Genomic DNA, 24,062 nt, shown 5'->3' with positions numbered 1-24,062 from the left:
AAGGCTAACTGGATGTCTCCTTTGTTGTGTCAGTTGACGTGAGGTCGAGAGTGAAGCCCACCCCGCCATCACAGCTGAGATCTTTTTATGTGATTAAAGATCAGACGGCTAATGTTTGAGTGTTGTGACTGTTAAACCCGTGAAATATAAATACATAAAAAAAAAAAAAAATTTAGTTTAACCAGTATAATGATTCAGAAAACAGAATAACAATGATAACAATAAATCATAATATCAGCCCCAGGATATGCAGGATGAGGGTGACACACTGGAGTCACTGATCTCCGAATGGCCGACTGACGTTTGATTTAATAAAAACAAGTTGCATTAAATAAATGGTGAAGTAGAAGAAAGTATTCCTCTGAATTAGTTCAAATGCATGTTCATGTGTCCTGAATGTGTAAACACGATGGAATTTTCTATGTTAAGAATGACAAAGAAAATGTAATGAAGGCGTTTCAAAGTTTGAACTTTGTGGTAAATCATGTAAATCAGAAGGATAGAGAGAGAATGGTGTGGGTGAACATCAGGTAATTAGACGTTCCCGGAGTGAGAAGATGTAACGTCCAGTCTTCCTGTTGGGATGTGTGTCCTCAGGCTTCTGGGGGCGTCGCTGCAGCTTCCCACCCTCATTATCAATGACATTTGTGACAAAGACACAGGCACACTCTCTACCTCACACACACACTTATTTGTGTATAAAGTTTTGTGTTGTGGGTGCTGTGTCTGTTGTCTTCAGTTTTGTCTCCTACAGGTGCAGCAAGTGGTGATACATTGTGCTTTTCTAGTTGTTTCTATCCCCCATATCTACGCACCCCCCTGTGAGATCAACAGTTCAGGCAACAGGAGCTAAGACGTTCGCAGTGGAAAATACAGTGGAGATTTTGTAGTTTTTGGCTTTTCATCTGCTTTTTTTTGCAGTGTTGGATGGTTCATTCAGAAGGATATTGATTTAGATCATACTTCCAGCTGGTTTTTACACAGGGATAAGTGCATTTTCTGACCCAGTTGTGATGAGATTACTTTGTTTGGGATTATTACTCTTTGCTCCTGCTAAATTGCCTTAATAAACTTTTCACTTTTTATTCTTTCTAATGCAAACAGCTCGTACATGTTACTCTAACCTTTTAAAGTAAGCCTTGGGGCCCAGGCTCCAGGGCCCGTATCCCTAAAGAATCTTTGTGCAAAAAGTGGCTCCTAGCGGCCAAATTCTAAGAAAATTCTCAGAGTCATGACGTTTTCTTAGAATTTCCCCTAAAAGTGACATGACAATCCCAGTTAATATAAAAGCTATTCCTCAAGATTCCTAACGCTTAAAAGGGCTCCTAAGGCGAGATCTGCTAAGAGCAGGGAAGAGGACTTTTAGTGGCTTAGGAGTTCCCCTAAGCAGCTGCACAAAATGGCCAACAGAAGAGGCAGGAGAGATGTCCTGCAAACACTGGATGACAGGGAATTATTGAGACGCTACAGATTGGATCGTGCAGGAATCATGTTTGTGGTGGATCTCCTTAGAGATGCAATTACTTCACCAACTCGACGCCACAACACTATTACACCGGAGACGAAAGTAATCACAACCCTGAGGTATTTGGCATCCGGGAAAATGCAACAATGCAGCAGTGATGACTTGGGTCTGCAATCACAGACATTGCTAAAAGCTGAGCCGTGTTACCCTCGTTAAGACCACACTGGACTTGTAACGTTGTGATTTCTACTTCATTAAGGACAGCCCCTTGAGATAGGCCATCTTGTTTTCAACAGGGTCCATATGGGAGTGAAAGTACAAAATATGTCAGCTAGGATATTAATATGAGCAAATAAGACACAAATCATTATTTGAACAGGGTGTAATGAGTTTAAGTTTTCACATATTTTAGATTCTAATGGCTATAACCCCTACAGCTTACTATTCATTTTCCAGATATTTTCTTGAATGTGAAATATTATTTACAATTACAGTCAGCATAAGATTAGAGTGTATAATTATGTTTATTGATTTGAGGGTACATCCTTTGCTCATTATCACCAAAAGCTCATTTCCATCAAACTTGTAGGTTCAACCAATCACGGCTTTTTAAATGATGACTCATACCTAGCAACGGGGTCAACCACACCTCCTCACTAAGATAGGATTTTCCATCCATTCCTTGCTCAGAGTTCACTGAAAATGTTCTGGAATCACTTCTAAGCTAAAACTCCTGGCAAGGAATTTTTAGGTTAAGTTAGGAGCTCTCTGAGAGGATTCTCAGAATCTTTAGGGATACGGGCCCAGGCCTCTAAAAACATCCCAGATAACAAGTGCTGCAGGTGTAACAGGTGTGACTGATACAATTTCACCTGCAAGGCTTCTCAGGTTTTTTTGTATCAGGGCAGGCAAGGCCCTGAACACCAAAGCAGCCAGTCTGGGCGAGTCCACTTACCCGCATTGGCTCCGTTGGCACAGGGTGAAACTCACAGATCAGAGATTAGGAGTGAAACAGGCTTCATGTACACAGAAGAAAGCTAATGCTAGGAAACAAACACGTTTGTAAGTTCTTTGTGAAGCCATGGTGATAGATTAATATTTTCATTAAAAAACAAACAAAGAGACACTAAGTGACTTTTCTATTTTCTAGGGCCGTGCTAGTGAAGATCCTCACATGGGCGTCACTGTCTGCTGTGAAAATGGAGATTCATAAAGACCGCACATCGAAACAATCAACAGACAGTTTAATCACACACATACACACACAACAAGCTTGCACATTTGCGTCTTTCCTGCCATAATCTGCCTTATTCACAAGTGCAGTATATATTTCAACAAGATCACTCAGAGAGCACGTACTAAATCTGTTTCATGATGTTTTTATTACATTATAATGATGTAGACCTATTATGGAATCGTTGTGATGTTGTAAGCCATTGTACTGAAAAAAAAAAAATAGGAGGTGTGTTGTACAGTTCTCTCCTCATATATATCATATACTGCTCATACGGTCTCATTTGTTTCTTTAGGGTCAACTTTGACCGTAAATGAAGATCAAGGTCAAATGCTTAGCCAGCTTAGGTACTCATGTCCCCAAAGGCCTCGTATGTTGTTGTGAAGTTTGAAAACAATCTTTAAAAATTGTGAGTGACATAAAGTTTTACTGATTTGGACATTTGATGTCACCTTTTTGTTCTTGCTTTCAATCAGCTCGAGCTGTTGGTGTCTATCATCAGATGCTAGACTGCTAACAAACAGACAAACAAATGGAACCGATCACCTACTCAGTGCTTTCAGGGGGACAATAATATTCTTTTCATACTTTAAGTGCAATACAAGAATTACTGTTATATACTTACTTAAATATTGTCCCCTTACTTTATCTCAGTGTGCAGCTTGCTTTATATTTGTATATACTCTCTTTAACACATGTTTATAATAACTCAATTACATTCAGTTCCTTCGTACGATCTCTCTTTATTGACCTGACATCAGAGAGCTCCTGCCATGTATTAAAATACAAGTTGCATCCAGCAGCAGCAACACGATTAGCTGACTGCTGGAGAAACTATACAGATGGGCCTTTGGGATCCCAGTGTCTTTCCAAGCAGCTGTTTTTCCAAATTAGCGGATCCTCAAAACTGATTTTTTAAAAGCTTATTAAACAGTTTAGGAAAACATTAACAAACATTGTCCTTGTTCATTAACATGCTCCACCTGGATACTTTTTGACAGGAAGTTTGGGGTTGTCCCATATATATGTGAGCGTGCTGTCCACTCAGCTCCAAAGGGAGATGTCAGTTACTACACAGCAATCATACAAGTATCATTTTGCATTCTTTCTCTGCGAAGTACAGAATGTGAAAGGAAGTCACTGAGAAATGCAGTCACCCATAAACTGATCGTAGCAGTCTGAGATGCTTTTCCTCAGCGCATCAATGTCTTTCCTCAGCTGGCCAACTTCCAGTAGCTTTAACCTTAACTTGTCTTCCACTGCCACCACTTTGCAGTCACTGTCCTCTGCTGAAAAGGTCAGCGCTGAACAGAGAAAACAAAGGAGAAAATGTTATGAAAAAGTCAAGGACAATATTTAGTGAGCCAGATTATGACTGCATGAAGAAATGTGAAGCAGTGCCTTGAAAAGAAAATGATTAGGGCAGAAGGCACCATACACGTCTCTCATGCAGTGCAACTGTGCTCTATCGCATTGAGACTGTCGCTACACTCGGGGTATGACTCCATGATTAGGGCATCAGGGCACATGGAAACTTCTTTAAGACACTTATGCTTGACTGGTCACGCCCACAGCTGTGCAGAGTGTTGGGAGTCTGCATCAGTATTACGACTGAGTTGGTTTACAGTATTTAGTCCACCTGCCTGTTTAATGGGAAGCATATGTTGACTTTCTGGCTGTGACCCCTTGCCTGCGTATTGCTCATGGTTTACGTGCTGGGTGGGACCTTGCTGTGTCAAGGCCCTTTTAAATAGGACTCCGCCCAGGCTGTGCTGACCGCTAGCTAGAGTGAATGGCCCAAAATTTGTGATGCACTGGCTGCCTGGCGAGTGAGTTTAGAACAATGTGTTGCTCACGATGTCACGGGTTAAACACTCAGTGCTTTGTAAAACAAAAAAAGAAAACTCAGCTGTAAGTTGGGTGTGATGCTTGCTCGCGGTTCATGAGGTCACATGCTTGATGCAACCTTCCTATGGCGCCTAATGGAAGAGGATGGCGAGTGAGTTCTCTCCAGCCAATGCAGACAGCCTTGCGTGTTGCTCACAGAGCCATGAGTTACACGATTGGTGCTTTCTTCATGTGAGTTGGCTGTGACTCCTACTAACATATTACCAGTGCGAGTTATTGTGCTTGGTAGGTCCCTGCTGCATGCAGACATATAGGAATCATATCATTGTTGGGTTTTCCTCTGTATGTATTATTGTAAGGTCTACCTTACAATATAAAGCACCTTGAGGCGACTGTTGTTGTGATTTGGTGCTTTATAAATAAAACTGAATTGAAATGAATTCAACTGTAAGCTACCTGTGGTCCTTACTGGTGTATTGCTCTGAAGTTTGCCACAGTGAGGTCCCATCCAGTGGCTTCAACAGACAGCTGATGGTCCAGCAAGTGAGAACTTATCTTATTTTATATGTTTAAGCATGTTTATTGTTACATTTCTTCTCTATCGGGGGAAAGGAAAGTTAGAAATGACTATCCACTTTTATGCATAATCATTTCTAACTTTCCTATTAGTCATGTTAACAAATACATTTGTTAGCTGGAATATCTGTGGATTTGGAAATCAGGCACAAAATATTAAACATAGGGACATCATATGTGGATTTACGTCTACTGCAAGAAAACCACTTGTGCAAACAGAAGGTGAAGAAGTTTGATTTCATGATGAGTCAAACACAGCTCTGAGTGGTTTCCACAGATTTATAATCTTTTTGTGGGGTAGGTCAGATGTGAGGAAGACAATCTTTCATAAATAACCTAAAAAGTTCAGAAGGATGATGTTGTAGTCTGGGGCTAGCATCTGTTTATATACGTAAATCTTAAAATCTGTGTGTGGGGAACACTAAGAAAAAAAAGTTGGGTCACAGCTAGTTTTGTTCATCCAAGTTATAAATAATGATTTTGTGTTTGATAGAAAAAAAAAAAGATATTTCAATGCCCTGAGATATGTTGTTGAAGTTCAAAGGTTTCTGATAACACAGGTCTCCAGAAAAAAGAAAAACAGAAAGAAAATCAGCTGCGTAGTACGGAAGAGGATTAAGGCCACTTTTTTTTCTTCGTTTCCAGAATTCTGAGAATCATGAGAAAAAAAAATTCTGAGAAAAAAGTCAGAATTCTGACTTTTTTAAAAGAATTCTGGAAAAGAAGAAAAAAAAAAAAAGACATACTCACTATCTTCTTAATCCTCTTCCATACTTCCGTAGCATGGGATACTTTTGGTAAATTTTATGTTTTTAGGGTGTTGAATCAAAAAATGATCTCCATCTCCTCATGTTTTGCAAAAAACATTGATGCTTCTCTGAACACGCTTTCGCTCTTCGAATATATATTAAATTCATGTAAGAAATCATTAGTGGATATGTTTTTTTTTTAACTCAAATATAGGATACCAGATTTCAGTTTAAAAAGGGAAATTGTATGCTTAATTAAACTTAAAAACATGAGTTTTGCAAGAAAACCTGACGTGATGGAATTTTAAAAACATTTTTCCTGGTTTCAGTGAGTAAAAATCTACAAGAAACAGTCAAAAAACCCTATGCAGATTTTTGGTTGCAAACCTGTGTAATTAATCAGATAATTATAAAATAGTTTTTGCAGCTGTTTATTACCATTTATTTATTTTAAGTTAGTAAACATTAAAGTGATACGCTTTAACAACCTCACTTTACCTCAGCTGTCAATACGTTAAGTAAGAACCATCCACATGTATTTTACTCTGGAAGAGGCTGTAAAATTTTGAGTCTGATTCAGATCCATGAGTCAGTGAAACTCACTTCTGTCAGATGACACCAACAGTATCACCTCAGTATCGCTAAGCACTGTTTTTGTAGTTGTTAGCTCTTCCTTTCCGGCATTACCAAAGCTTTCTTTGAATTTGAGCTCACATTATTGAACTCTGACAGTTATCAAATAAACTCTTGTGATTTTTAGGACATTAGTGGGTATAATGTTAGCTTATAATCAGCAGCTATTGTCGTTGTTGTTGGCTCCAGACAGCTGACAACTGAAATCTTGGAATGGGATTTAAAATTAAATCAACAGCTCCGAAAATGAGTTTGAGAGCCCTATTCCAGGAATTTTACATGCGCACAAAGAAAACTGCTAACTGATTACTAGGTGACTAAAATAAAAAAAAATATATATATTTTTTTACAAATGCTACAAATCTTATTTGTATCAAAAAAATCATAAATGTCTGTATTTGTGTTCGCCCTCTAACTACAGTAGGTTACAAGTGATACATAAAGAATAAGTATAAATAAGTATAAAATGTATGCCTACATACATGTCATTCCTAGAAGCAAAGACAGGTTGGGCTCTTTCCCCTGCGCTCTCTGAGCCAAGATGCTGCAGAGACCCTGGAGGTCCAGTAGACAAAGGGACATCTCTTTCAGCAGCTGGTCCACTTCTGGAATTTCCACATGGGCTAAAGAAGACACCAGCAACCCTTCGTCCATCACCTGCTGCTTGTCAGTGAAAAAAGAAAAGAAAAAAGAAAATATTTTTTAAATATCTTGGAACAACATGTTCCCATGTATCAGAAAACCCACCTCTCAGGGATCACTGCAACTTTCAATCTAGCATGAGTGCTATATTTTTTTCCTATTTAACATGCACTGACAGCTAGGGATGGGAATTAATGCCAATTTAGCAATTCTGATTTCAATAGCGATTCTCATTGGGTTCTCACTGGCTCACTTTGAAAGTAACCACAATCTTTAAGCAGCATATCAAAGAAATTACATTCATGCAAACTAACTGCATGCTGTGGGATCACAGATTTGTGTATGTTGGAGGCATTTCCCCTGTTTATTGGTCATTACTCAGAAAAGTAATGTGTTACACATATTACACAAAACACTTTTCTTGGAAGTCATGCATTACTTTTAAGAAGTACTGCACTTAATTATTTTTATTACTCCCATAAGAATGTAATTTGTTATACTACTCTTCACATTACTTTTGCATTTCAAACATATTATGCAGACACACATTTTTTCTCTCAGTATTTAGGTATGAACACAAAAGCACAAATGTAATCCAAATAAAATCCAGCACACAGAGACTACAAAGTGAAAGCCACAGTCATGTAGAATATACACGTCTGTTCATGCTTAGATGTACATCATTTAAATGTGAACAGACAAAGACGGAGCCTGCAGCACTGCTCATCGGTGCCTTTTTTACCTATTGAAATTCAGGGTCTCGCTGCTGGTTCAACATGATGGATTATCAGAACAGTTCACTCCACTATAGCTCTCCCCACTTTCCAACTGTTTCCAGACTCTCTCTCAAACCCACACAAAGACTGTTCACCATAGGGGATTCTCCAAGCAAACCTGAGCACAGTGAAAATACAGACTGGCATCTCTCTCACAGGCAAGCTGAAATATTAACTCAAGGGTTGGAGGTGAGTTGCACTAACTTATTCAAGACAATGATCCAGTGAGGATTAAATAACGGCCACTCCCACTGCTCTTGCAACAGTTGTATAAAGATCGAATGGCCAGACACCCCATACTTCCGAAAGACCTCCCACAGAATACTCCAAGGGACATGGTCGAATGTCTTCTCTAAGTCCACAAAAGGCATGTAGACTGGTTGGGCAAACTCCCATTAACCCTCAAGTATCCTTGAAAGGGTAAAGAACTGGTCTAGTGTTCTGCAACCAGGACGAAAACCGTATTGTTCCTCCTGTATTCGACTAACGGATAGACTCTCTTTTTCAGCACCCTGGCATAGACTTTGCTGGGGAGGCTGAAGAGTGTGATCCCCCTATAGTTGGAACAGACCCTCTGGTCCCCCTTCATGATGATGGGAACCACCAGCTGGTCTGCCAATCCAGAGGTACCGCCCCTGACAGCCCTACAACACCCGAGGGGCCCTGCCACCAAGGAATGGTAAATGGACTAGTTCTTATATAGCGCTTTTCTACTCTGAGCACTCAAAGTGTTTTACACAACTTGCCTCATTCGCCCATTCACACCCATTCGTACAAGCTATTTTTTCTATGCTCCAAGAGCTTTCCATATAACATTCACTCGTACTCATACTCCGATGGATGCACTGGAGAGCAACTTGGGGTTAAGTATCGTGCCTAAGGATATTTGACATGCAGATGAGAGTAGAAGGGGATTTAACTACAAACCTTCCGATTAGAAAGTGACCTGCTCAACCACCTGAGCTACAGCAACAAGGAGTTGTTTAACTTCAGTGACCTTACACCAGTGATGGATGAGTCATCCCCCTCGTCCCCAGACTCTGCTTCCTCTACAGAAGATGTCCTAGTGGGATTAAGGAGGTCTTTGAAGAAGAAAGTCTTCCTCCATGTCCTCTCCGAACTCCTCCCACAACTGAATTTTTGCTTCAATTAATGCCCGAGCCACGTTCCACTTGACCTGTCTGTACCTATAGGCTGCCTCTGAAGTCCCACAGGCTAACCAAGCCCAATAGGACTTCTTCACCCTGATGGTTTCCTTCACCTCCGGTCTCCACCATCTGGTTCGGGGGTTACCACCACGACAGGCACCAACCACCTTGCGGCCGCAGCTCAGTGCAGCAGCGTCAGCAATGAGGTCCATTCGAACTCAATGTCCGCAGTCTCCTGTTGACAACCCCACAGGTGGGGGCCTCTGCCAGGCGTTCCCAGCTTACCCTCAATATCCATTTAGGTGCCCCAGGTCTGTCGAACATCCTCTCCCGCCACCTGATACAACTTACTACAAGGTGTTGATCAGTTGACAGCTCAGCACCTTGCTTCACCCGAGTGTCCAGAACATACTTCTGCAGATCTGATGATACAATTACAAAACTGATCTTATGAACTGCGGCCTAGGGTGTCCTGGTGCCATGAGCACTTATGGACACCCTTATGTTTGAACAAGGTTTTTGTTACTGTGGTTTGCACAGAAGTCCAATAACAAAACACTGCTCGATTTCAGATCTGGCAGGCCGCTTTTTCCAGCCACGGCCGTCCAGGTCTCACTGTCACTGCCCACATGAGTGTTGAAGTCTCCCAGTAATGAGAGAGTCCCCAGGAGCAGCACCCTCAAGCACCCCACCTAGGGACTCAAAGGCAGCCAGGTACTCTGAACTTTTAGGCCATGTTATGGAGTAATGCAAAAGTAATAAAACAAATTCAATTCAATTCAAAATCCTGCTCCTCACATACAAGGTTTTAAATAATCAGGCCCCATCTTATCTTAATAACCTTGTAGTACCATATCACCCTATTAGAGCACTTCGATCTCGCACTGCAGGCCTACTTGTTGTTCCTAGAGTATTTAAAAGTAGAATGGGAAGGAGAGCCTTCAGTTTTCAGGCCCCTCTTCTGTGGAACCAGCTTCCAGTTTGGATTCGGGAGACAGACACTATCTCTACTTTTAAGATTAGGCTTAAAACTTTCCTTTTTACTAAAGCATATAGTTAGGGCTGGACCAGGTGACCCTGATTCCTCCCTTAGTTATGTTTTTCCTTCCCACTGTCGCCAAAGTGCTTGCTCATAGGGGGTCATATGATTGTTGGGTTTTTCTCTGTATCTATGAAGCGCCTTGAGCGCCTTCATAGATACATTGTTGTGATTTGGCGCTATATAAATAAAATTGAATTGAATTGAATAGTGTTTTTACAGGGAGTAATTAAGTAACACACTGCCACACTTTTTAAAACAGTAATGAGAAATATATAATAATGGATTATTACTTTGAGTAACAGCACCACCACTGTTCATATATCATTGATAGTTGGAAAGAACTTAATCTCAAAAATAAAGCTGTTGGTAGAGAATCAAGTTTAATAAGTAAATGATCTGAAGACTAAAATTAAAGTAATTTCAGTAAATGATATGCTTAATTTTCCTCTCATGTGATGATCTGAGTTGTGGCTAAAGGTTTGGGGCAGAGGAGATTCAGCACCTATCAATGACTAACCAAAAATCAATTAGACAGGCAGAAGAATTAAGCTAATACTTCCACCACAGATACCTGAAGGAAGGCTGTACTGGGTGTATTCAGGCTTTTTCCCTTTTCTGGAAGGTAAGAATATTGCTGACGAGAAAGGCCTCTTTTCTTCTGCAGTGTTGTGCTGGTAGACTAGCAAAACAAAGAATGTGACAGATGAGCTTATGTTTTCTACAGAAAAATAATATACAGTCATTGATCGTCTTCTTCTTTCAATGTGTTTAGTCTTTGTCACAGTGGATGAGCTCCATCTCACTAGATCCAAGAGCCTATGAGGTCTTCTCCTGTCTGATGCCTTCATTCACAACTGCCCAGTATATCCACTATCCATCCACTGTACATGTCCAAATGATTTCAACTTTGCCTCTCTAACCATTTATCACATCCCTCGATTATTAAGTGAATTTCAGGCTGAGAGGTACCATAGCTGATTTTGGCAATAAATCAAACAGTAAAGACTTGGATCTCAAATTTTATGACTGATGCCTGAGCAGGAAAACTTTCTGTTATGTAATCTCACTTATACTGAAGCTTGGAACTGTTCTCAAATAATAACAGCAGGAAGTTAGCCTGGTATTATTATTATTATTTTCTTTAATGAAAAAAATTTTTTTTTTTCTCAATACAGTTTTCTAAGTTTGCAGATAATGCTTTGGTAGGGTGAGGTCGAGGTCAGTGTCTGTTTTGCAGGATGACCACAACACTGCATCAGCCTTTCACGGCTGAGGATTTAAAAAAAACAAAACACAAATTGTCTTCATTACAAGTTTCTTCAGGCGACATTTTTCAAACAAAGTAGCTCTTTTGCTGAGTGATTTTAATTCATTCTCATGTGTTGCTGATCATCTGTGGTCCTCCTGATTATCAGATGTAAAGAAATACAGCATATACAAGAATTGTACAGTGAGGGTGTAGATTTATAACAACCTACCATGAGTTGTGAGGTCAGTCTCTCAATCTGTTCTCGTTGATGCTTAAACAGCTGGAGGTGATCAGACACAACACGTGAATGGCTTCTTCATGGGTTTTGTGTATGTGCATAAATGTGTTTAGAATGCTACCTTGCTGCTGTGATCTTGCTGCTTAATAAGCTGATGGTTTTCCACTTCAAGCCGCTTCAAGTCTTGCATAGGTAGCCTCACTCCATCATCCAAACACTGCTGCACCTTTTGCTGTAGACTTTACCAGAATAAGACATGAACAAAACAGAGACATGAATGAAATGAAAAGAATATCATAAATAGATCATTTAGTATCACTTGTGTCATCTTTACAGTAAATGAAGATGTGTGTTTACAGTTAATGCACGTGAACTGTGTAGTTAACGACAGGAAATACTTCAGATCTGCCAGTGCGCATGTACCATATGTGATCATAATCTTCTGGAACTGTACCCATAAAAATTACAAATACAGGTGGCTCCAAGTGGTACCGCCCTGACCTTCTAGCAGATTCACCTATGGTATAAATGTGAAAGCCCCAGGCAGTTTTCTGAAAATTTGCCATCTGACCTTTACTTTCAGTTCAAGCTCTCTGGGATTTAAACTCTTCTGAAATTTTTACTAGATGCATCACTAGAGGCTGAATGTGAAATTCCTATGTGAGTTCCTTCTTGAGATATGGCATTCCCAAGATTGACTTCTGACCTTGATAGGGTGACAGCGATACACTAACAGCGCTTTACGACTAAGGGGTAAAAATGTGTACCCAATTTCAATTTGGCTCCGTCTTCTACAACATTGTCTTTTGAGCAAATGAAGACTGATTGCACCACGCTTGCTTACATACTTCTAGAATGCTCCTTAGACTATTCACTGTGACTGCTTGGATATATGCTGCAACCTTATTACAAATATTAGTGTAAAACAACAAATATCAACTTCTGTGTCAAAGTGCAGATGAGGACAGACCATTAACCCCCCCATGAAAAGATATTTTTTAAACTATTAAAAAGAACAGGGAATCCAACTTTGGATTCTTTTCTTTTGATCCAAAGTTTTATTTTCAATGCCCCAAAATTCAACAAATCTTTTCTTCAAGTCTAAACCAAAGTGTAAGCTCAAACCCTTGTCTTATTTTATCAAAACTGATCTAATAATGCTCTCTAAAGAAAACTTGTACGTTTAGTAATGCTATTTTGGACATGCCTTGCTCTGTTGAAGAAGCGCTTTAAAGAGGCAAGGAAAATTGAATTTAATAATTGTTTAACTCATTTCAACTGTTGATGACCTAGGCTAAGATATGAATCTTTCCTAAATTAAAGACGAATTATTTTTGCACTATGGTGATGAATCAGGAGATATCTATCATCCTTTAGACATTCACAAGTACAGCTAATAATAAGACGACATCCAGGGAGCTGTCTAAAAATATCAGCAGTGAGAAAATGACCTTGAAGAACCAATTTTAAATCAGGCACTGTATATTTTCTGATTTTAGTACAGTCCTCACAAATCTGTGAGAAACGACGTACCTTATTTGCACACAAACGTATCATATACACATAAATATACCTATGTACAGATGCAATCAATTCTTTCTCTCTCTTTGCCTGCATCTTCATCTCGATGTCTTTGTCCTTCATCAAAGTACATCCTTCCTCTAGGCTCTTTTTTAGGTGAGACACTATTTTCTCCAGTTTCTTGCATTTCTGCTGTGCCTCCTCCTGCTGAAAATAGAAATATGCACAGTAAGATAGTAGAGCAGTACGAACAAAACCTAATCCTCTCTCTGACTGACTAAATGGGGTCTCACAATTTTAAATCCTGGACCTTAATCTGTTTATACTCTATATAAATAACATACAAATGTCTAAATTATTAAAATATAATTTATTTCTTGATGACATCACCTAATATTGTTTTGGGAAAAGTCTGGAATGGCTTCTAAATATAGTGGAATTGGAATTCCAAGAAATTGTTTAATTTAAATGAGAGCAAACAAAGTATCTAATATCAACAGGCAAATAAAAAATAAAGTCAATGATGAACAAGGTTGAAATGGAAAGACTGTATGAAAATACATTTTTGGTAATCGACCTTCACTTATATTCAAAATCATCCAAGAGTTTTAGTAGATACACCTAGGTTTTAATTTGAAAATCCTAGGTGACATTTTTCTCCAGTTATCGTGTTCAAAAGGTCCACTGCTGGTGGACCATCTTTAGGAGTAGTCTGGGTTACACAAGCAATGTGTACACAATTTTACACATTGCTTGTTCCTTTAAAAGTGATGCAGCACATTAATTGTTTACTGCCCAGAGAAGGTAATGTTGAATAAAAACAGAGCTTAAATGTAGGCTTAGCCTACCTCAACAAATTTTATCTTGTTTTAGGAACATATTTAGACTGTACCCAGTCTAGGGGTCGAGAGCAGAAGAAAAGAGGAGTATATGGTGAAAACAAACAGGATAAAACAAACTCAGGGATTATATTGTAAAACTGTCCTGCAGAAACCAATTTGCACTACGCTCGGAGGACAGAGGAGTCCCTGTCCCATATGAAACGCCACTTGCTTAGAGTTTCCAAGTCTCTAGGATGAAAAATGTCTCTGACTGATCAACCTGACTCACCTCAGGGTGTATGTATGCTCATATATGTGTTTACCCTGTTGGCCTGGACCTGTACTTCATCTAATGTTGGCAGGTCAGAAAGGTATTTCTCCAGTGTCTCTATGCGTTGCTGGTTTTCTTGGTTTTGGTTGTTCTCTCGCTGAAACTTCTTTTTTAGACTACAGATGTAGCGATCCCTCGTTTTTATCTGTGGATGAAGAAAATACATATTCAAACATATGTTTACGTTACTATACTTTCAAGAGTAAAGTACACTTTAAAGAGTAAAAAATGTTATATATATTAATTATTACTGTACCCTTTCCTCCAGTTTTCTGATATCCTCTGAATATTTCTGAGTAATTTGCTTGAAGACTTTGCTGAAATGGATTGTGTCAAGTTCAGCCACAGCTAATTTCTTAACAAGTTCTTCATCACAGGACAACTGATCAGGTGGCTGCTTGCGTGAAGTTCTCATTGTTGAGTCCTTAAAGATGACCAGAACTTGTGCTATAACTTTAATTATAAAAATGTTTTATGTGGTTATTAAATTTGGATATGAATGTTCATTTATTACCTGGATGTTTCGGGTGTGAGAGTCATCAAACAACCTTCTCTGGCTCTTTAAGACCTGATGTATTTTCTGTTCATTATCTCTGATCCGCGCATGTAGTAGCAAGATCTGTAGCTTTTGTCTGAAAGACAGAATTCGTTCCTACTTACAAAGATTCCCACCTGTATTGTTTTTTCCATATGCAATAAATAAATGACTAAAATAAAGTTTATTCGAGAACTGACAGGGTGAACAATTTGGATCTGCAAAAGATACCCAAACATGCCAGATGAAGAGTGAAAGTAGTGACAAAGAGAAGCACCAATGTTTGGAACACTTCAGTGTACCATAGTATTGTTGTGTGTTTTTAGGATTTTTCGCAAGCCTTTTTATACTTCAAAGGAACAAGACTTTTCCAATAAAAAATAAAAAACAACATCAAAGTTGTACATGTAAAAGGTTAGAATTTTGCTTTTGTAACCTTCAGGATGTCTGTGAAGGTTCTCAGTCATCCAGGTCATCGTAGTCAAAGGAGCTTGTAAAGAAAAGCGTCTGGACTTCTTTAAGGTGCTTGAAGACGTTTCACCTCTCATCCAAGAAGCTTCTTCAGTTCTAAGGTCAAATGGTGGGGAGTCCTTGACCTTAGAACTGAAGAAGCTTCTTGGATGAGAGGTGAAACGTCTTCAAGCAACTTAAAGAAGTCCAGACGCTTTTCTTTGCAAGCTCCTTTGACAACCTTCAGGATGCACTGGTGTGGTTTGTAGTCAAATCTCAAACAGCAGGCACAGGAATCACAATATCCACATCTAAGGCCATGATTCTCTGCCACAAAGCGGTAGTTGTAGCTGGTGTTTTTATTTGTTGTTCTTCTCTTATCAAATACACAACTCCTTATTTGCTACCACCATCTTCACTTTTTACTTAAAACTCTGTAAACTAACACAAGTTTTATATTTCCAATGCTAATGGAGTGAAAGCAGGAAAACAAAACAAGTCAAATCAACAAGTGTAAGCCTGGGTGAATAACAATATACACAGTTGCAACTGATCGCAGCTTGTTCCACAATAACTTTCACATATTTAGTTTGAGATAAGTATAGGTATTGGTGGACTGTTCTTATATTTTTCAAAGAGTACACTGAGTACAGGCTGTGGGTCTTTTCTTGGCAGCTTTAAGGGCTCAGGTATGGACAGCTTGCTGCACTTAACCTAGCTGCAACTCTGATTTTTGGCTAACTTCCCTTTTCAGTGCCTTGAGTTTGGCCTCTAGTGTCCTTCTACATGGAGGCTAGTGCTCCTTGAGGCTGTTCACCTTACAGCCAAGCATCACTGCTGCCACCGTGTAGATCAGATGATTAGATTCAGTGATGGTTGCACTAGGGATTATCAGTAATGCTGCATTCACATCTTCGAGTACACCTTCAGAGGGTACAATCGCTTCTTCCGAATGTTGGAACACTGAGCGAAATGACGAAACTGACAACGAAACACTGAGTTGTTTCGTTGTCAGTCTGGATGTTGGGTATCAACGATCCCATAGATTCCACATCCTCTTCATGTAACCTCCTCCGCCGGGGTTATTTGCATAGTATAATTCCAACAGCTCCCTGTTTTCATCCCTTGTTGACTTATGCCTCTGTCAGTGCGCCACAGGGTGGCTGTGGCTACAATGTAGCTTGCCATCACCAGTGTGTGAATGTGTGTGTGAATGGGTGGATGACTGGATGTGTGAAGCGTTTTGGGGTCCTTAGGGACTAGTAAAGCGCTATACAAATATAGGCCATTTACAATTTATGCCTTCTTGTTCTAGTAGCCCACTTCTCATCAGTGTGTCCTGGTTCCTCAACACCTCATGCCAACCTTGGTTATCTAGACAATGTTCGAGCTGGTATGGCTTCAATTATCTCTTTCTTGCTCATATCCCTATCCAAGGTAGGCATGAGGGGATCTGGTCTGGGGATCCTTACTGGAGACAGACGCTCTGGTCGGGAGTCAGACCCCCAACCTGAAAGTGGGTAGTGTTACCCCTACTCTAAATGTATATATGCATGCATCTGCATGCAAACACACACACACACACACCCATATAGGGCAACTAAAATATCTGTCTGTTTGGCTTTCAGTACCTATTTATCTGTTGCTCTCTTTGTCTCAGTAGATCCTCTTTTACCTTAACCAGATTGTTGACAGGCAGGGAGGTCCCTCTCAGCATCTGGTAACACACAAATATAGAGAAGACAAAATCTAATTTATGCACACAGCGAAATCATGACATAATGTAAAAGCCTTAGTTGAAGTCAGTTATAATCATGTAGTAGAGAAAGTTTTCACAGGACTGCCCAGTGAAAAACTAAGTACACCTCATGATTCAGCAGCATGTAGTTCTCTTAGGGTCCTGACAGAGCATTTCAGTTGCGTTAAGGTCCAGACTTGAACTGGGTCATTGCAACATCTTTATTATTTTTTGTGCATTCTTGTGTAGATTTGCTTTTCCCTGTTGGACAGATGGCGTTATATTTACAGTGATGTGAAAAAAATACACTTTTCCTGATTTCCTAACTTCTGTATGTTTGTCACACTTAAATGTTTCAGATCATCAAACAAATTTAAATATTAGACAAAGACAAAACAAATAAGCACAAAATGCAGTTTCTAAATGAAGAAGTTTATTATTAATGGGGGAAAAAATCTAAACCTACATGGCCCTGTGTGAAAAAGTGAAATCACCCCTAAACTAACCCTAACTTGTTGGGCCACTATTAGCAGCAACAACTGCAATCAAGCCTTTTTCGATAACTGGCAATGAGTCTTTTACAGCGCTGTGGAGGAATTTTTGCCCACTCATCTTTGCAGGAATTCATTCACAATGAAGGGTTATTGAACATGAATCGCCTATTTAAGCTCATGCCACAGCATCTCAGTCAGACTTTGACTTCATTTTGGGGGTTTTTAAGCCATTCAGAAGTGGGCTTGCTGATGTGTTTTCTATCATTGTCCTGCTACAGAACCCAAATACCCAAATACGCCTGAGGTCACAAACAGATGGCCGGACATTCTGCTTCGGGATGTTTTGGCAGTCCATATTGTCCAAAACAACCCCACCATCACACTACCACCGCCATATTTCACTGTTAGATCCAAGATAGCGCCGATGTTTGTGGCTCGCCATCTACCTGTCTTACCTGTTCTGTTTTTCGTCTTATTGATAATGTTAACTTTGCTCCAGTTTGTTCTGTGTGTGTTTGTTCTAGTTTTTACCCTTTTGCTATGTAAAGCACTTTGGTCAACCTCTGTTGTTTTTAAAAGTGCTTATAAATAAATTGAATGATTGATTGATACTGTTGGTATGATGTTACTTTTCTGAAATACTATGTTACTTTTACGCCCGATGTAATGGGACACAAACCTTCCAAAAAAATAGACAATCAGAAAGGGGACAAACACTTTTTCACACCACTGTAACTCTAGAATACTATAATACAATGATTGCAAGATGTCCAGTGCCTGCAAAAATAATTACTGGTATGAGGTGTTTGTGCTGACTGTGGTTTTTGAGTTTGGTTTTTGTCAAACATGGTGAATTTTATATCCAATCATCTGAATTTAATTTGGTATTATTTTATGCCAGTTCATAACAATCATTTCAAAACAGCTTGTTGTACTGTACGGTAAAACAAAAACTTTAAAACACTGGAGACTGTGTGATTGCCCCAGCAGTCTCACAATGTGTTACCAAGGTTACAGTTACAGGGAGTTACAGGGAGGACAAATATCTATTGGGTCATTGGTGACCAATCTAGGTTTTAGGTTAGCAGCAGGGTTTGGGTTGACTTAACAAGCAAACCGTTTTCATATAGCCAAAAACCTAATAACAAAATGTATGAGATTCATCTGAAATGTAACACATTGTAATTTGTGAACTATTGCTAATTGCATCTAAAACAACACCCAACCTTATCTCTAAATAGAGAGCTACATGTTATGATGTTAACAGGGAGAAGTTCATTGCCCCCAACCTAAGACCTCTGTCAAAACCAGACTCAGGGAGGGGTAGCCAACAGCAGCTGCTTGGTGAGATTAAAGACAAGACATATTTGAAAGCCATAGAAAGACAGTGATCAAACCACAAGTAACTACCTCTCTGAATAATAGGGTTGCTGTGTCCTAAATCATCCTTTCTCAATCTATGAGCATATTTACCTACACAGGATCAAGTCGTGGTCTTTTTATTTCCATACTTTTTCACTTTCCTCGTTTCTATGTTTATTTTCACTTTTATATGATAGCTGTAAAACCCCACTCACCTGTTTAAGCCCTGGATCACATTGATGTCGCTGTTGCCATAGTGACTGCTCATCTCCACCGCAGCCCTCTGTTCCAGTATCACTGTTATGACTAAGTTCACCTCCACACTTTCCTTTGAGCCTGTGCTCCATGTGCTCAGTCAGCCACATCTGGGTGCGTGCTTCAAGTTGAACTGGGGACGTTCTATTAGTCTGATGACCCAGTGGAGAGTCCATTTGGTTGTATGAGATGGGTTGATAAATACTGTAGTCCATGTATTGTTTCACTGGTGAAGACAGAGGTGAGAAAAGGGACATATCTGCCTCCAAACCAGTGGATAGCCTGCAATTGTTGTACTGGTAACCTGTGCTGGCACCTGGCGAGTGCTGGAGTAAGCTACTGCAGGCTGTGGGAGAAAGTAGCGGTAAATATAAGTCGACATCGGAAACTTGAGGTACCCTTCTATGCCTATGCTGTAGAACTCTATCTAGGGATCCTTGTGCATTTGGGTTGTACCGATATCCTGCTGTGCTAGTATTGCACGTATCAGTTCCTAATGATAAGTTGGAAAGCGAGGAGCACCTCCGGATAGACTGATGGTCCTTTGTGTCTAGACAACTTTGTGGGTCCAGATGAGATGTGGCTGGCACATGCTGCTGAGAAGACCAGTACGAGTAATTTGTGCTGTGGCTTGAAGCTGGCATTTTAAAAGTGGTTTTATGTGAGGATGAAACAAATGGCCTTACATGGACAGTAGGAATGCCATTATCCTGGCCCAAGTGCTGCTGCAAGAGTGGCTGGGAATACAGATGGGTGGTACTGGAACTGGAGTCATCTAGGGAAAGATATAAAAGGTTAAAGAAAAAATATGGGAAGGATCAAATAACAACACCAACCTATATTTATTGAGAACTGTAAAAAAAAAAAATCCCTTCAAGAAAGGGTTTTAGCATAAAAAAAAAAAAGAAAAAAGGTACTGTATCCATTTACATAAAGACCGCAGTGACAAGATTGTGTATAATGCATGGATGGCTGTAGCTCAGGAGGTAGAACAGATCATCTACTGATCAGAAGGCTAGTGATTCAATCTATGGCTCCCCCAGTCTGCACGCCACTTGGGCAAGATACTAACCCCAAGTTGCTCTCCATTGCATCCATCGGAGTATAAATGTGTGTGAATGTTAGTTAGGAAGCACTGAAAAGCACTGAAGACAGTGAATGTGGTATGTTGTATAGAGCGCTTTGAGTGCTCCGGGGAGAGTAGTAGCTATATAAGAATCATTACCATTTACCATATATGCTCCTTGGGAAATCTATCTTGTAACTTACGACGCAACCCAAAACTCCTTTTAACCCTACGCCATAATCTTCCAGGGTTTTCAGAGACTTAAGCGCGTGTGCTAAAAGAGTAAGACATTTTTCACCTTTGTCAACTTCTTTGAGATGCCAAATGAAGACTGAACTCAGAGCTGACCTGGAAACTTCAGTGCTGAGATGTCCAAAAATATCCAAACACACCACAGCTGTGCACAGAGCACAGCACAGCTCCACTGTCCTTTCTCAGATTCATCCATAATCAAGATATTTGCTATGAACTTGTCATGGGCCAAGACCACCAAATTCCTCTTTCTTTTTTGTAACATGGTGAGATGACAGGACCTATCACACAGCATTAACTTTCCCTTTGTGAGCTGCTGGAAGCTGGGGTGGAAAGAGAATAAGCTTTACTAAAATCGCTGTGATTACATCAGAATATGAATCTGTTGAGTGCACAGTTGAAAGCTCGGCGGGGCTTTGTGTCGGGGTCCTCCAGTAGGCTCTGTGCAGCAGACAGGCTGACAGAGAGAAACACTTCTCTACCAGACTAAATCTGTAAGAACAGCAGTGGAAGTGTCTCCCACTGATTGTACAAATATAGATATATTTTTACTTGTTATTTATCTCACGAGTCGCTGTGATTTGGACGACAGAGATATGCTGCTTCAGTTTGCTCTGCCCTGCCTACTGAGTAACCCGACTCCGGCTTATTTTCATACTAACATTGATCGGGTGTTTAGCTGGGGGGCGGGATCTCTGCCGAGTGCTGCGTGAGCGTGGGCACAAACAGAGCGAACCAGAGGCGAAATAGTCTCATTTGTGCCTTTTCCAGTGGATTCTTCAGCTACTGTAGTAAATCCTGTCCATATTCAGTTTGTGGGTAATCTTAATTTTCTTTCACAACTTCTAAAAGTTTGACTCTTGGCCCAGAGTAGAGCCCCGATGTGATGTATATTATATTTATCTGATACCTTAAGAACTCTTTGTTTTCACAATATGACTAAATTATGTACAGTAATAACGCTTGTTATTCAGGCTACTTCAAAAATTTACCATGAGAATTGTTTAATATAACGGTCATTTAACGATAAACTATAAAGCGTGTTTACATGTATTTTACAACATACGATCAAATATTTGAAGAATATTACTAAATGGACTATGCTGTGGCATCAGATGTCTGTGCTAAAAAATAAAAGCCACGGATGACTTCTGGCTCGGTAACAACGGAACCAACCGTGCCGTATACTCGATATGTTAAAGGATTTAACAAGGACACAGCACTGCAGATGAAACGGAACCAGCTCCTTACTTGGCTATCATGTATTTCCAAAGCTCCTTACCTGTTTTATTAGATTCCATCTTTAAATTAGAAATGATTGGATCCATCTTCAAAATCACTTCTGCATCGCATTTTTTAAATAAAGGTCTTTTTTATATCAGAGTAGGGAAAATCACGTTAAGCTCACTAAGATGACAAAGGAGAATAAAAGCAAGACGTTCAAGACGCGACAGTCTCCAGCAGCAAAGCTGTCATATATGCATACTTCCAGTAAACGAGGCCGTTCTGGGTTAACCATGAGTGGAAGTGCACCCAGTAATCTCTTCCTCCGACACCCGCATGCGCCTCATAGTAATTCTTCGGCTGGGCTGAAACCGTTCCTGGCACAGTAACGAAATTATTCAACAAAAATGTGCAAATAACGTGAGAAGTCTCGTGCTTTCAGTCAGCCTACAAATTGCTAGGGTGACAAACCGCGGTCAAATTTCTTGCGCTTCTACAGTCACCTTTACGGCAGCGCCTGTTCTCTTTAATTCCCGATCGCATGTATGACAAGCCATTAGTGCCAAATATCGCCCCTTTTCTAACCCGTGGTTTTCTGCCACCCGGATGGCGCCTTGAACGCACCATCCGAGTGGCCAATAAACACGATTCTGATTATGAGGTATTTCCCTCTGGACTGGATGGCACACACGAGTAAATTAAGTAGAAAAATGTCATGTATATAGCCTCTTTAAAAATTGTTTTTTGGAAACCACAAGAAGAGAAATATGTTGCATTCCCTTATGTCATTTTACATCTTCACTGTCAGTAGACAATTGTGAACATATTTTGATCTGGCTTTTTTTCCTTAACTCAATAGACCTGGCACACATTCTACAAAGACAACTCTCTTCCTCTGATTCAAGCTCTTTGCTTGTAGCTTGAACCTATTCGCTGGAACGTTGAGGACAATATAATTGCACAGCAAAGCAAGACACGGGTAGGCAAAATTCTTCATGTTTCTCGTGCACGGGAGAGACCGGACAGACGCCGTTCCTTCGCTTGACCCCAGTTGCTCTCTCCGTTCTCCCGTAACACTGCTCTTTTATTGAGGTTAAATGAATATGCATAGGGTCATTAACATATAACATCTCACATAGGTATACATGTAAACAAAGAATACTGTGTGTGTGTGTGTGTGTGTGTGTGTGTGGGGGGGGGTCAAAGTGTGACCCCATAAACGACTTCCTTAACCTGCTGGTCTGGAAAATCCAACAGTTCATCTAAACAAAAAGCAGAAATAAATAAACACATTGTAAAAATATTACTTAGATTTTATTATAATCCTTTGTAAAAAACAACAACAAAAAAAAAAAAACAAAACAGTTTCATACAATCTAGTCTCAAAGGTTTTACAAATTTTGATCTGTGGGGGTCATTGTGGGAGGGGCTCTGGGACCAGGTTAGGGCTGGTGTCTTAGTTTTTTTGTTTTGTGTTTGTTTTTTTTGTTAATGTCATTGTTCAAAAAATATAAATTGGATATTAGAAATGGGACAAATATCAAAAAAGTACTGAATCGATCACAGATTGCAAATTGATCAAGCAGAATCAAAATACTTGCACAAAATACATATCTGCTGCACATTTTCTTCTTTAAATCGGGAGGTATTTCTTAGTACTTTTAAGACATCTAGAGACTTTGGTTTACGTCCCGAGCTCTGTGACGTGAACAATTTAGCATTTATCCTTCCCATGTTTATTTCTGTTATTTAATCTATGCTGTATTTACGAACAGGGTGATGTCTCATCTGATGAAGAATACATCCCAAATTCTGCATCAGATTCAGAAAGCTCAGGAACAGAGTTGTCTATTGAGTTACCTGGACCATCAAAAAACTCCCATGCTGCTAGCATGCCTGATTTATGCGTTACTTTTGCTGAAAAAGAACAGACCATGGATGTTAAGAACAACTTTGAGCACATTTTGAATGATCTTGAAACTACTGATGATCTTCATCCCGACCAAGAACCAGACAGCTCAGAGTCATGCCAGCAGAAAACAAAAGATGCATGTAGCGAAAAGAGTACTGTGGATATTAGCCAAAATGAATCCCCAACCAAGTCAACAAAATTAATCAAAAGCACAGTCAATTTTTGTTTTGTGTGTGGAAAACCTCAAACAAAATTTGCACGTCATCTGGAGACGCATGTAAATGAAAATGCTGAAGTCGCCCAGGTGCTTCAGTTACCCAAATCATCAAAGGACAGAAAAGTTCATCTTGAAAGGTTACGAAACCTTGGTAACTTCAAGCACAACTCTGCTGTTAAAACCACAGGATCAGGTTGTCTTAAAGTGAAAAGGATCTCAAAAAAGAGCAGCAGCAGCACTGAGACATACGAGTACTGCTTATACTGTAAGGGTATGATATCCAG

At 39.8% G+C, this 24,062-nt stretch overlaps 1 protein-coding gene across 3 annotated transcripts; it reads right to left on the bottom strand.

The window, feature by feature from the left end:
• Nucleotides 1–2,750: 2,750 nt before the first annotated feature.
• cep85l (centrosomal protein 85L) lies at nucleotides 2,751–22,095 on the bottom strand. 3 transcript variants are annotated; one of them, XM_080882713.1, is made up of 12 exons: nucleotides 21,708–22,095; nucleotides 19,068–19,882; nucleotides 16,890–16,975; nucleotides 14,788–14,905; nucleotides 14,530–14,697; nucleotides 14,266–14,418; nucleotides 13,174–13,328; nucleotides 11,722–11,839; nucleotides 11,592–11,642; nucleotides 10,685–10,792; nucleotides 6,988–7,165; nucleotides 2,751–4,003 (listed from the first exon to the last, which is right to left on the bottom strand). In XM_080882713.1, exons 1-12 carry the CDS (start codon nucleotides 21,751–21,753, stop codon nucleotides 3,837–3,839), a joined length of 2,163 nt encoding a protein of 720 aa, XP_080738839.1. In that variant the 5' UTR covers nucleotides 21,754–22,095; the 3' UTR covers nucleotides 2,751–3,836. The 3 variants fall into 3 exon arrangements, with proteins under 3 accessions (XP_080738839.1, XP_080738840.1, XP_080738841.1); XM_080882714.1 differs by lacking the exon at nucleotides 10,685–10,792; XM_080882715.1 differs by lacking the exons at nucleotides 10,685–10,792; nucleotides 11,592–11,642.
• Between the last annotated feature and the right edge of the window lie 1,967 nt (nucleotides 22,096–24,062).

This window comes from Rhamphochromis sp. 'chilingali' (assembly GCF_963969265.1).
Source record: "Rhamphochromis sp. 'chilingali' genome assembly, chromosome: 5".
NCBI lineage: Eukaryota > Metazoa > Chordata > Actinopteri > Cichliformes > Cichlidae > Rhamphochromis > Rhamphochromis sp. 'chilingali'.
The sequence above is the reverse complement of the archived record's forward strand: the minus strand, read 5'-3'. Positions and strand labels throughout refer to the sequence as shown.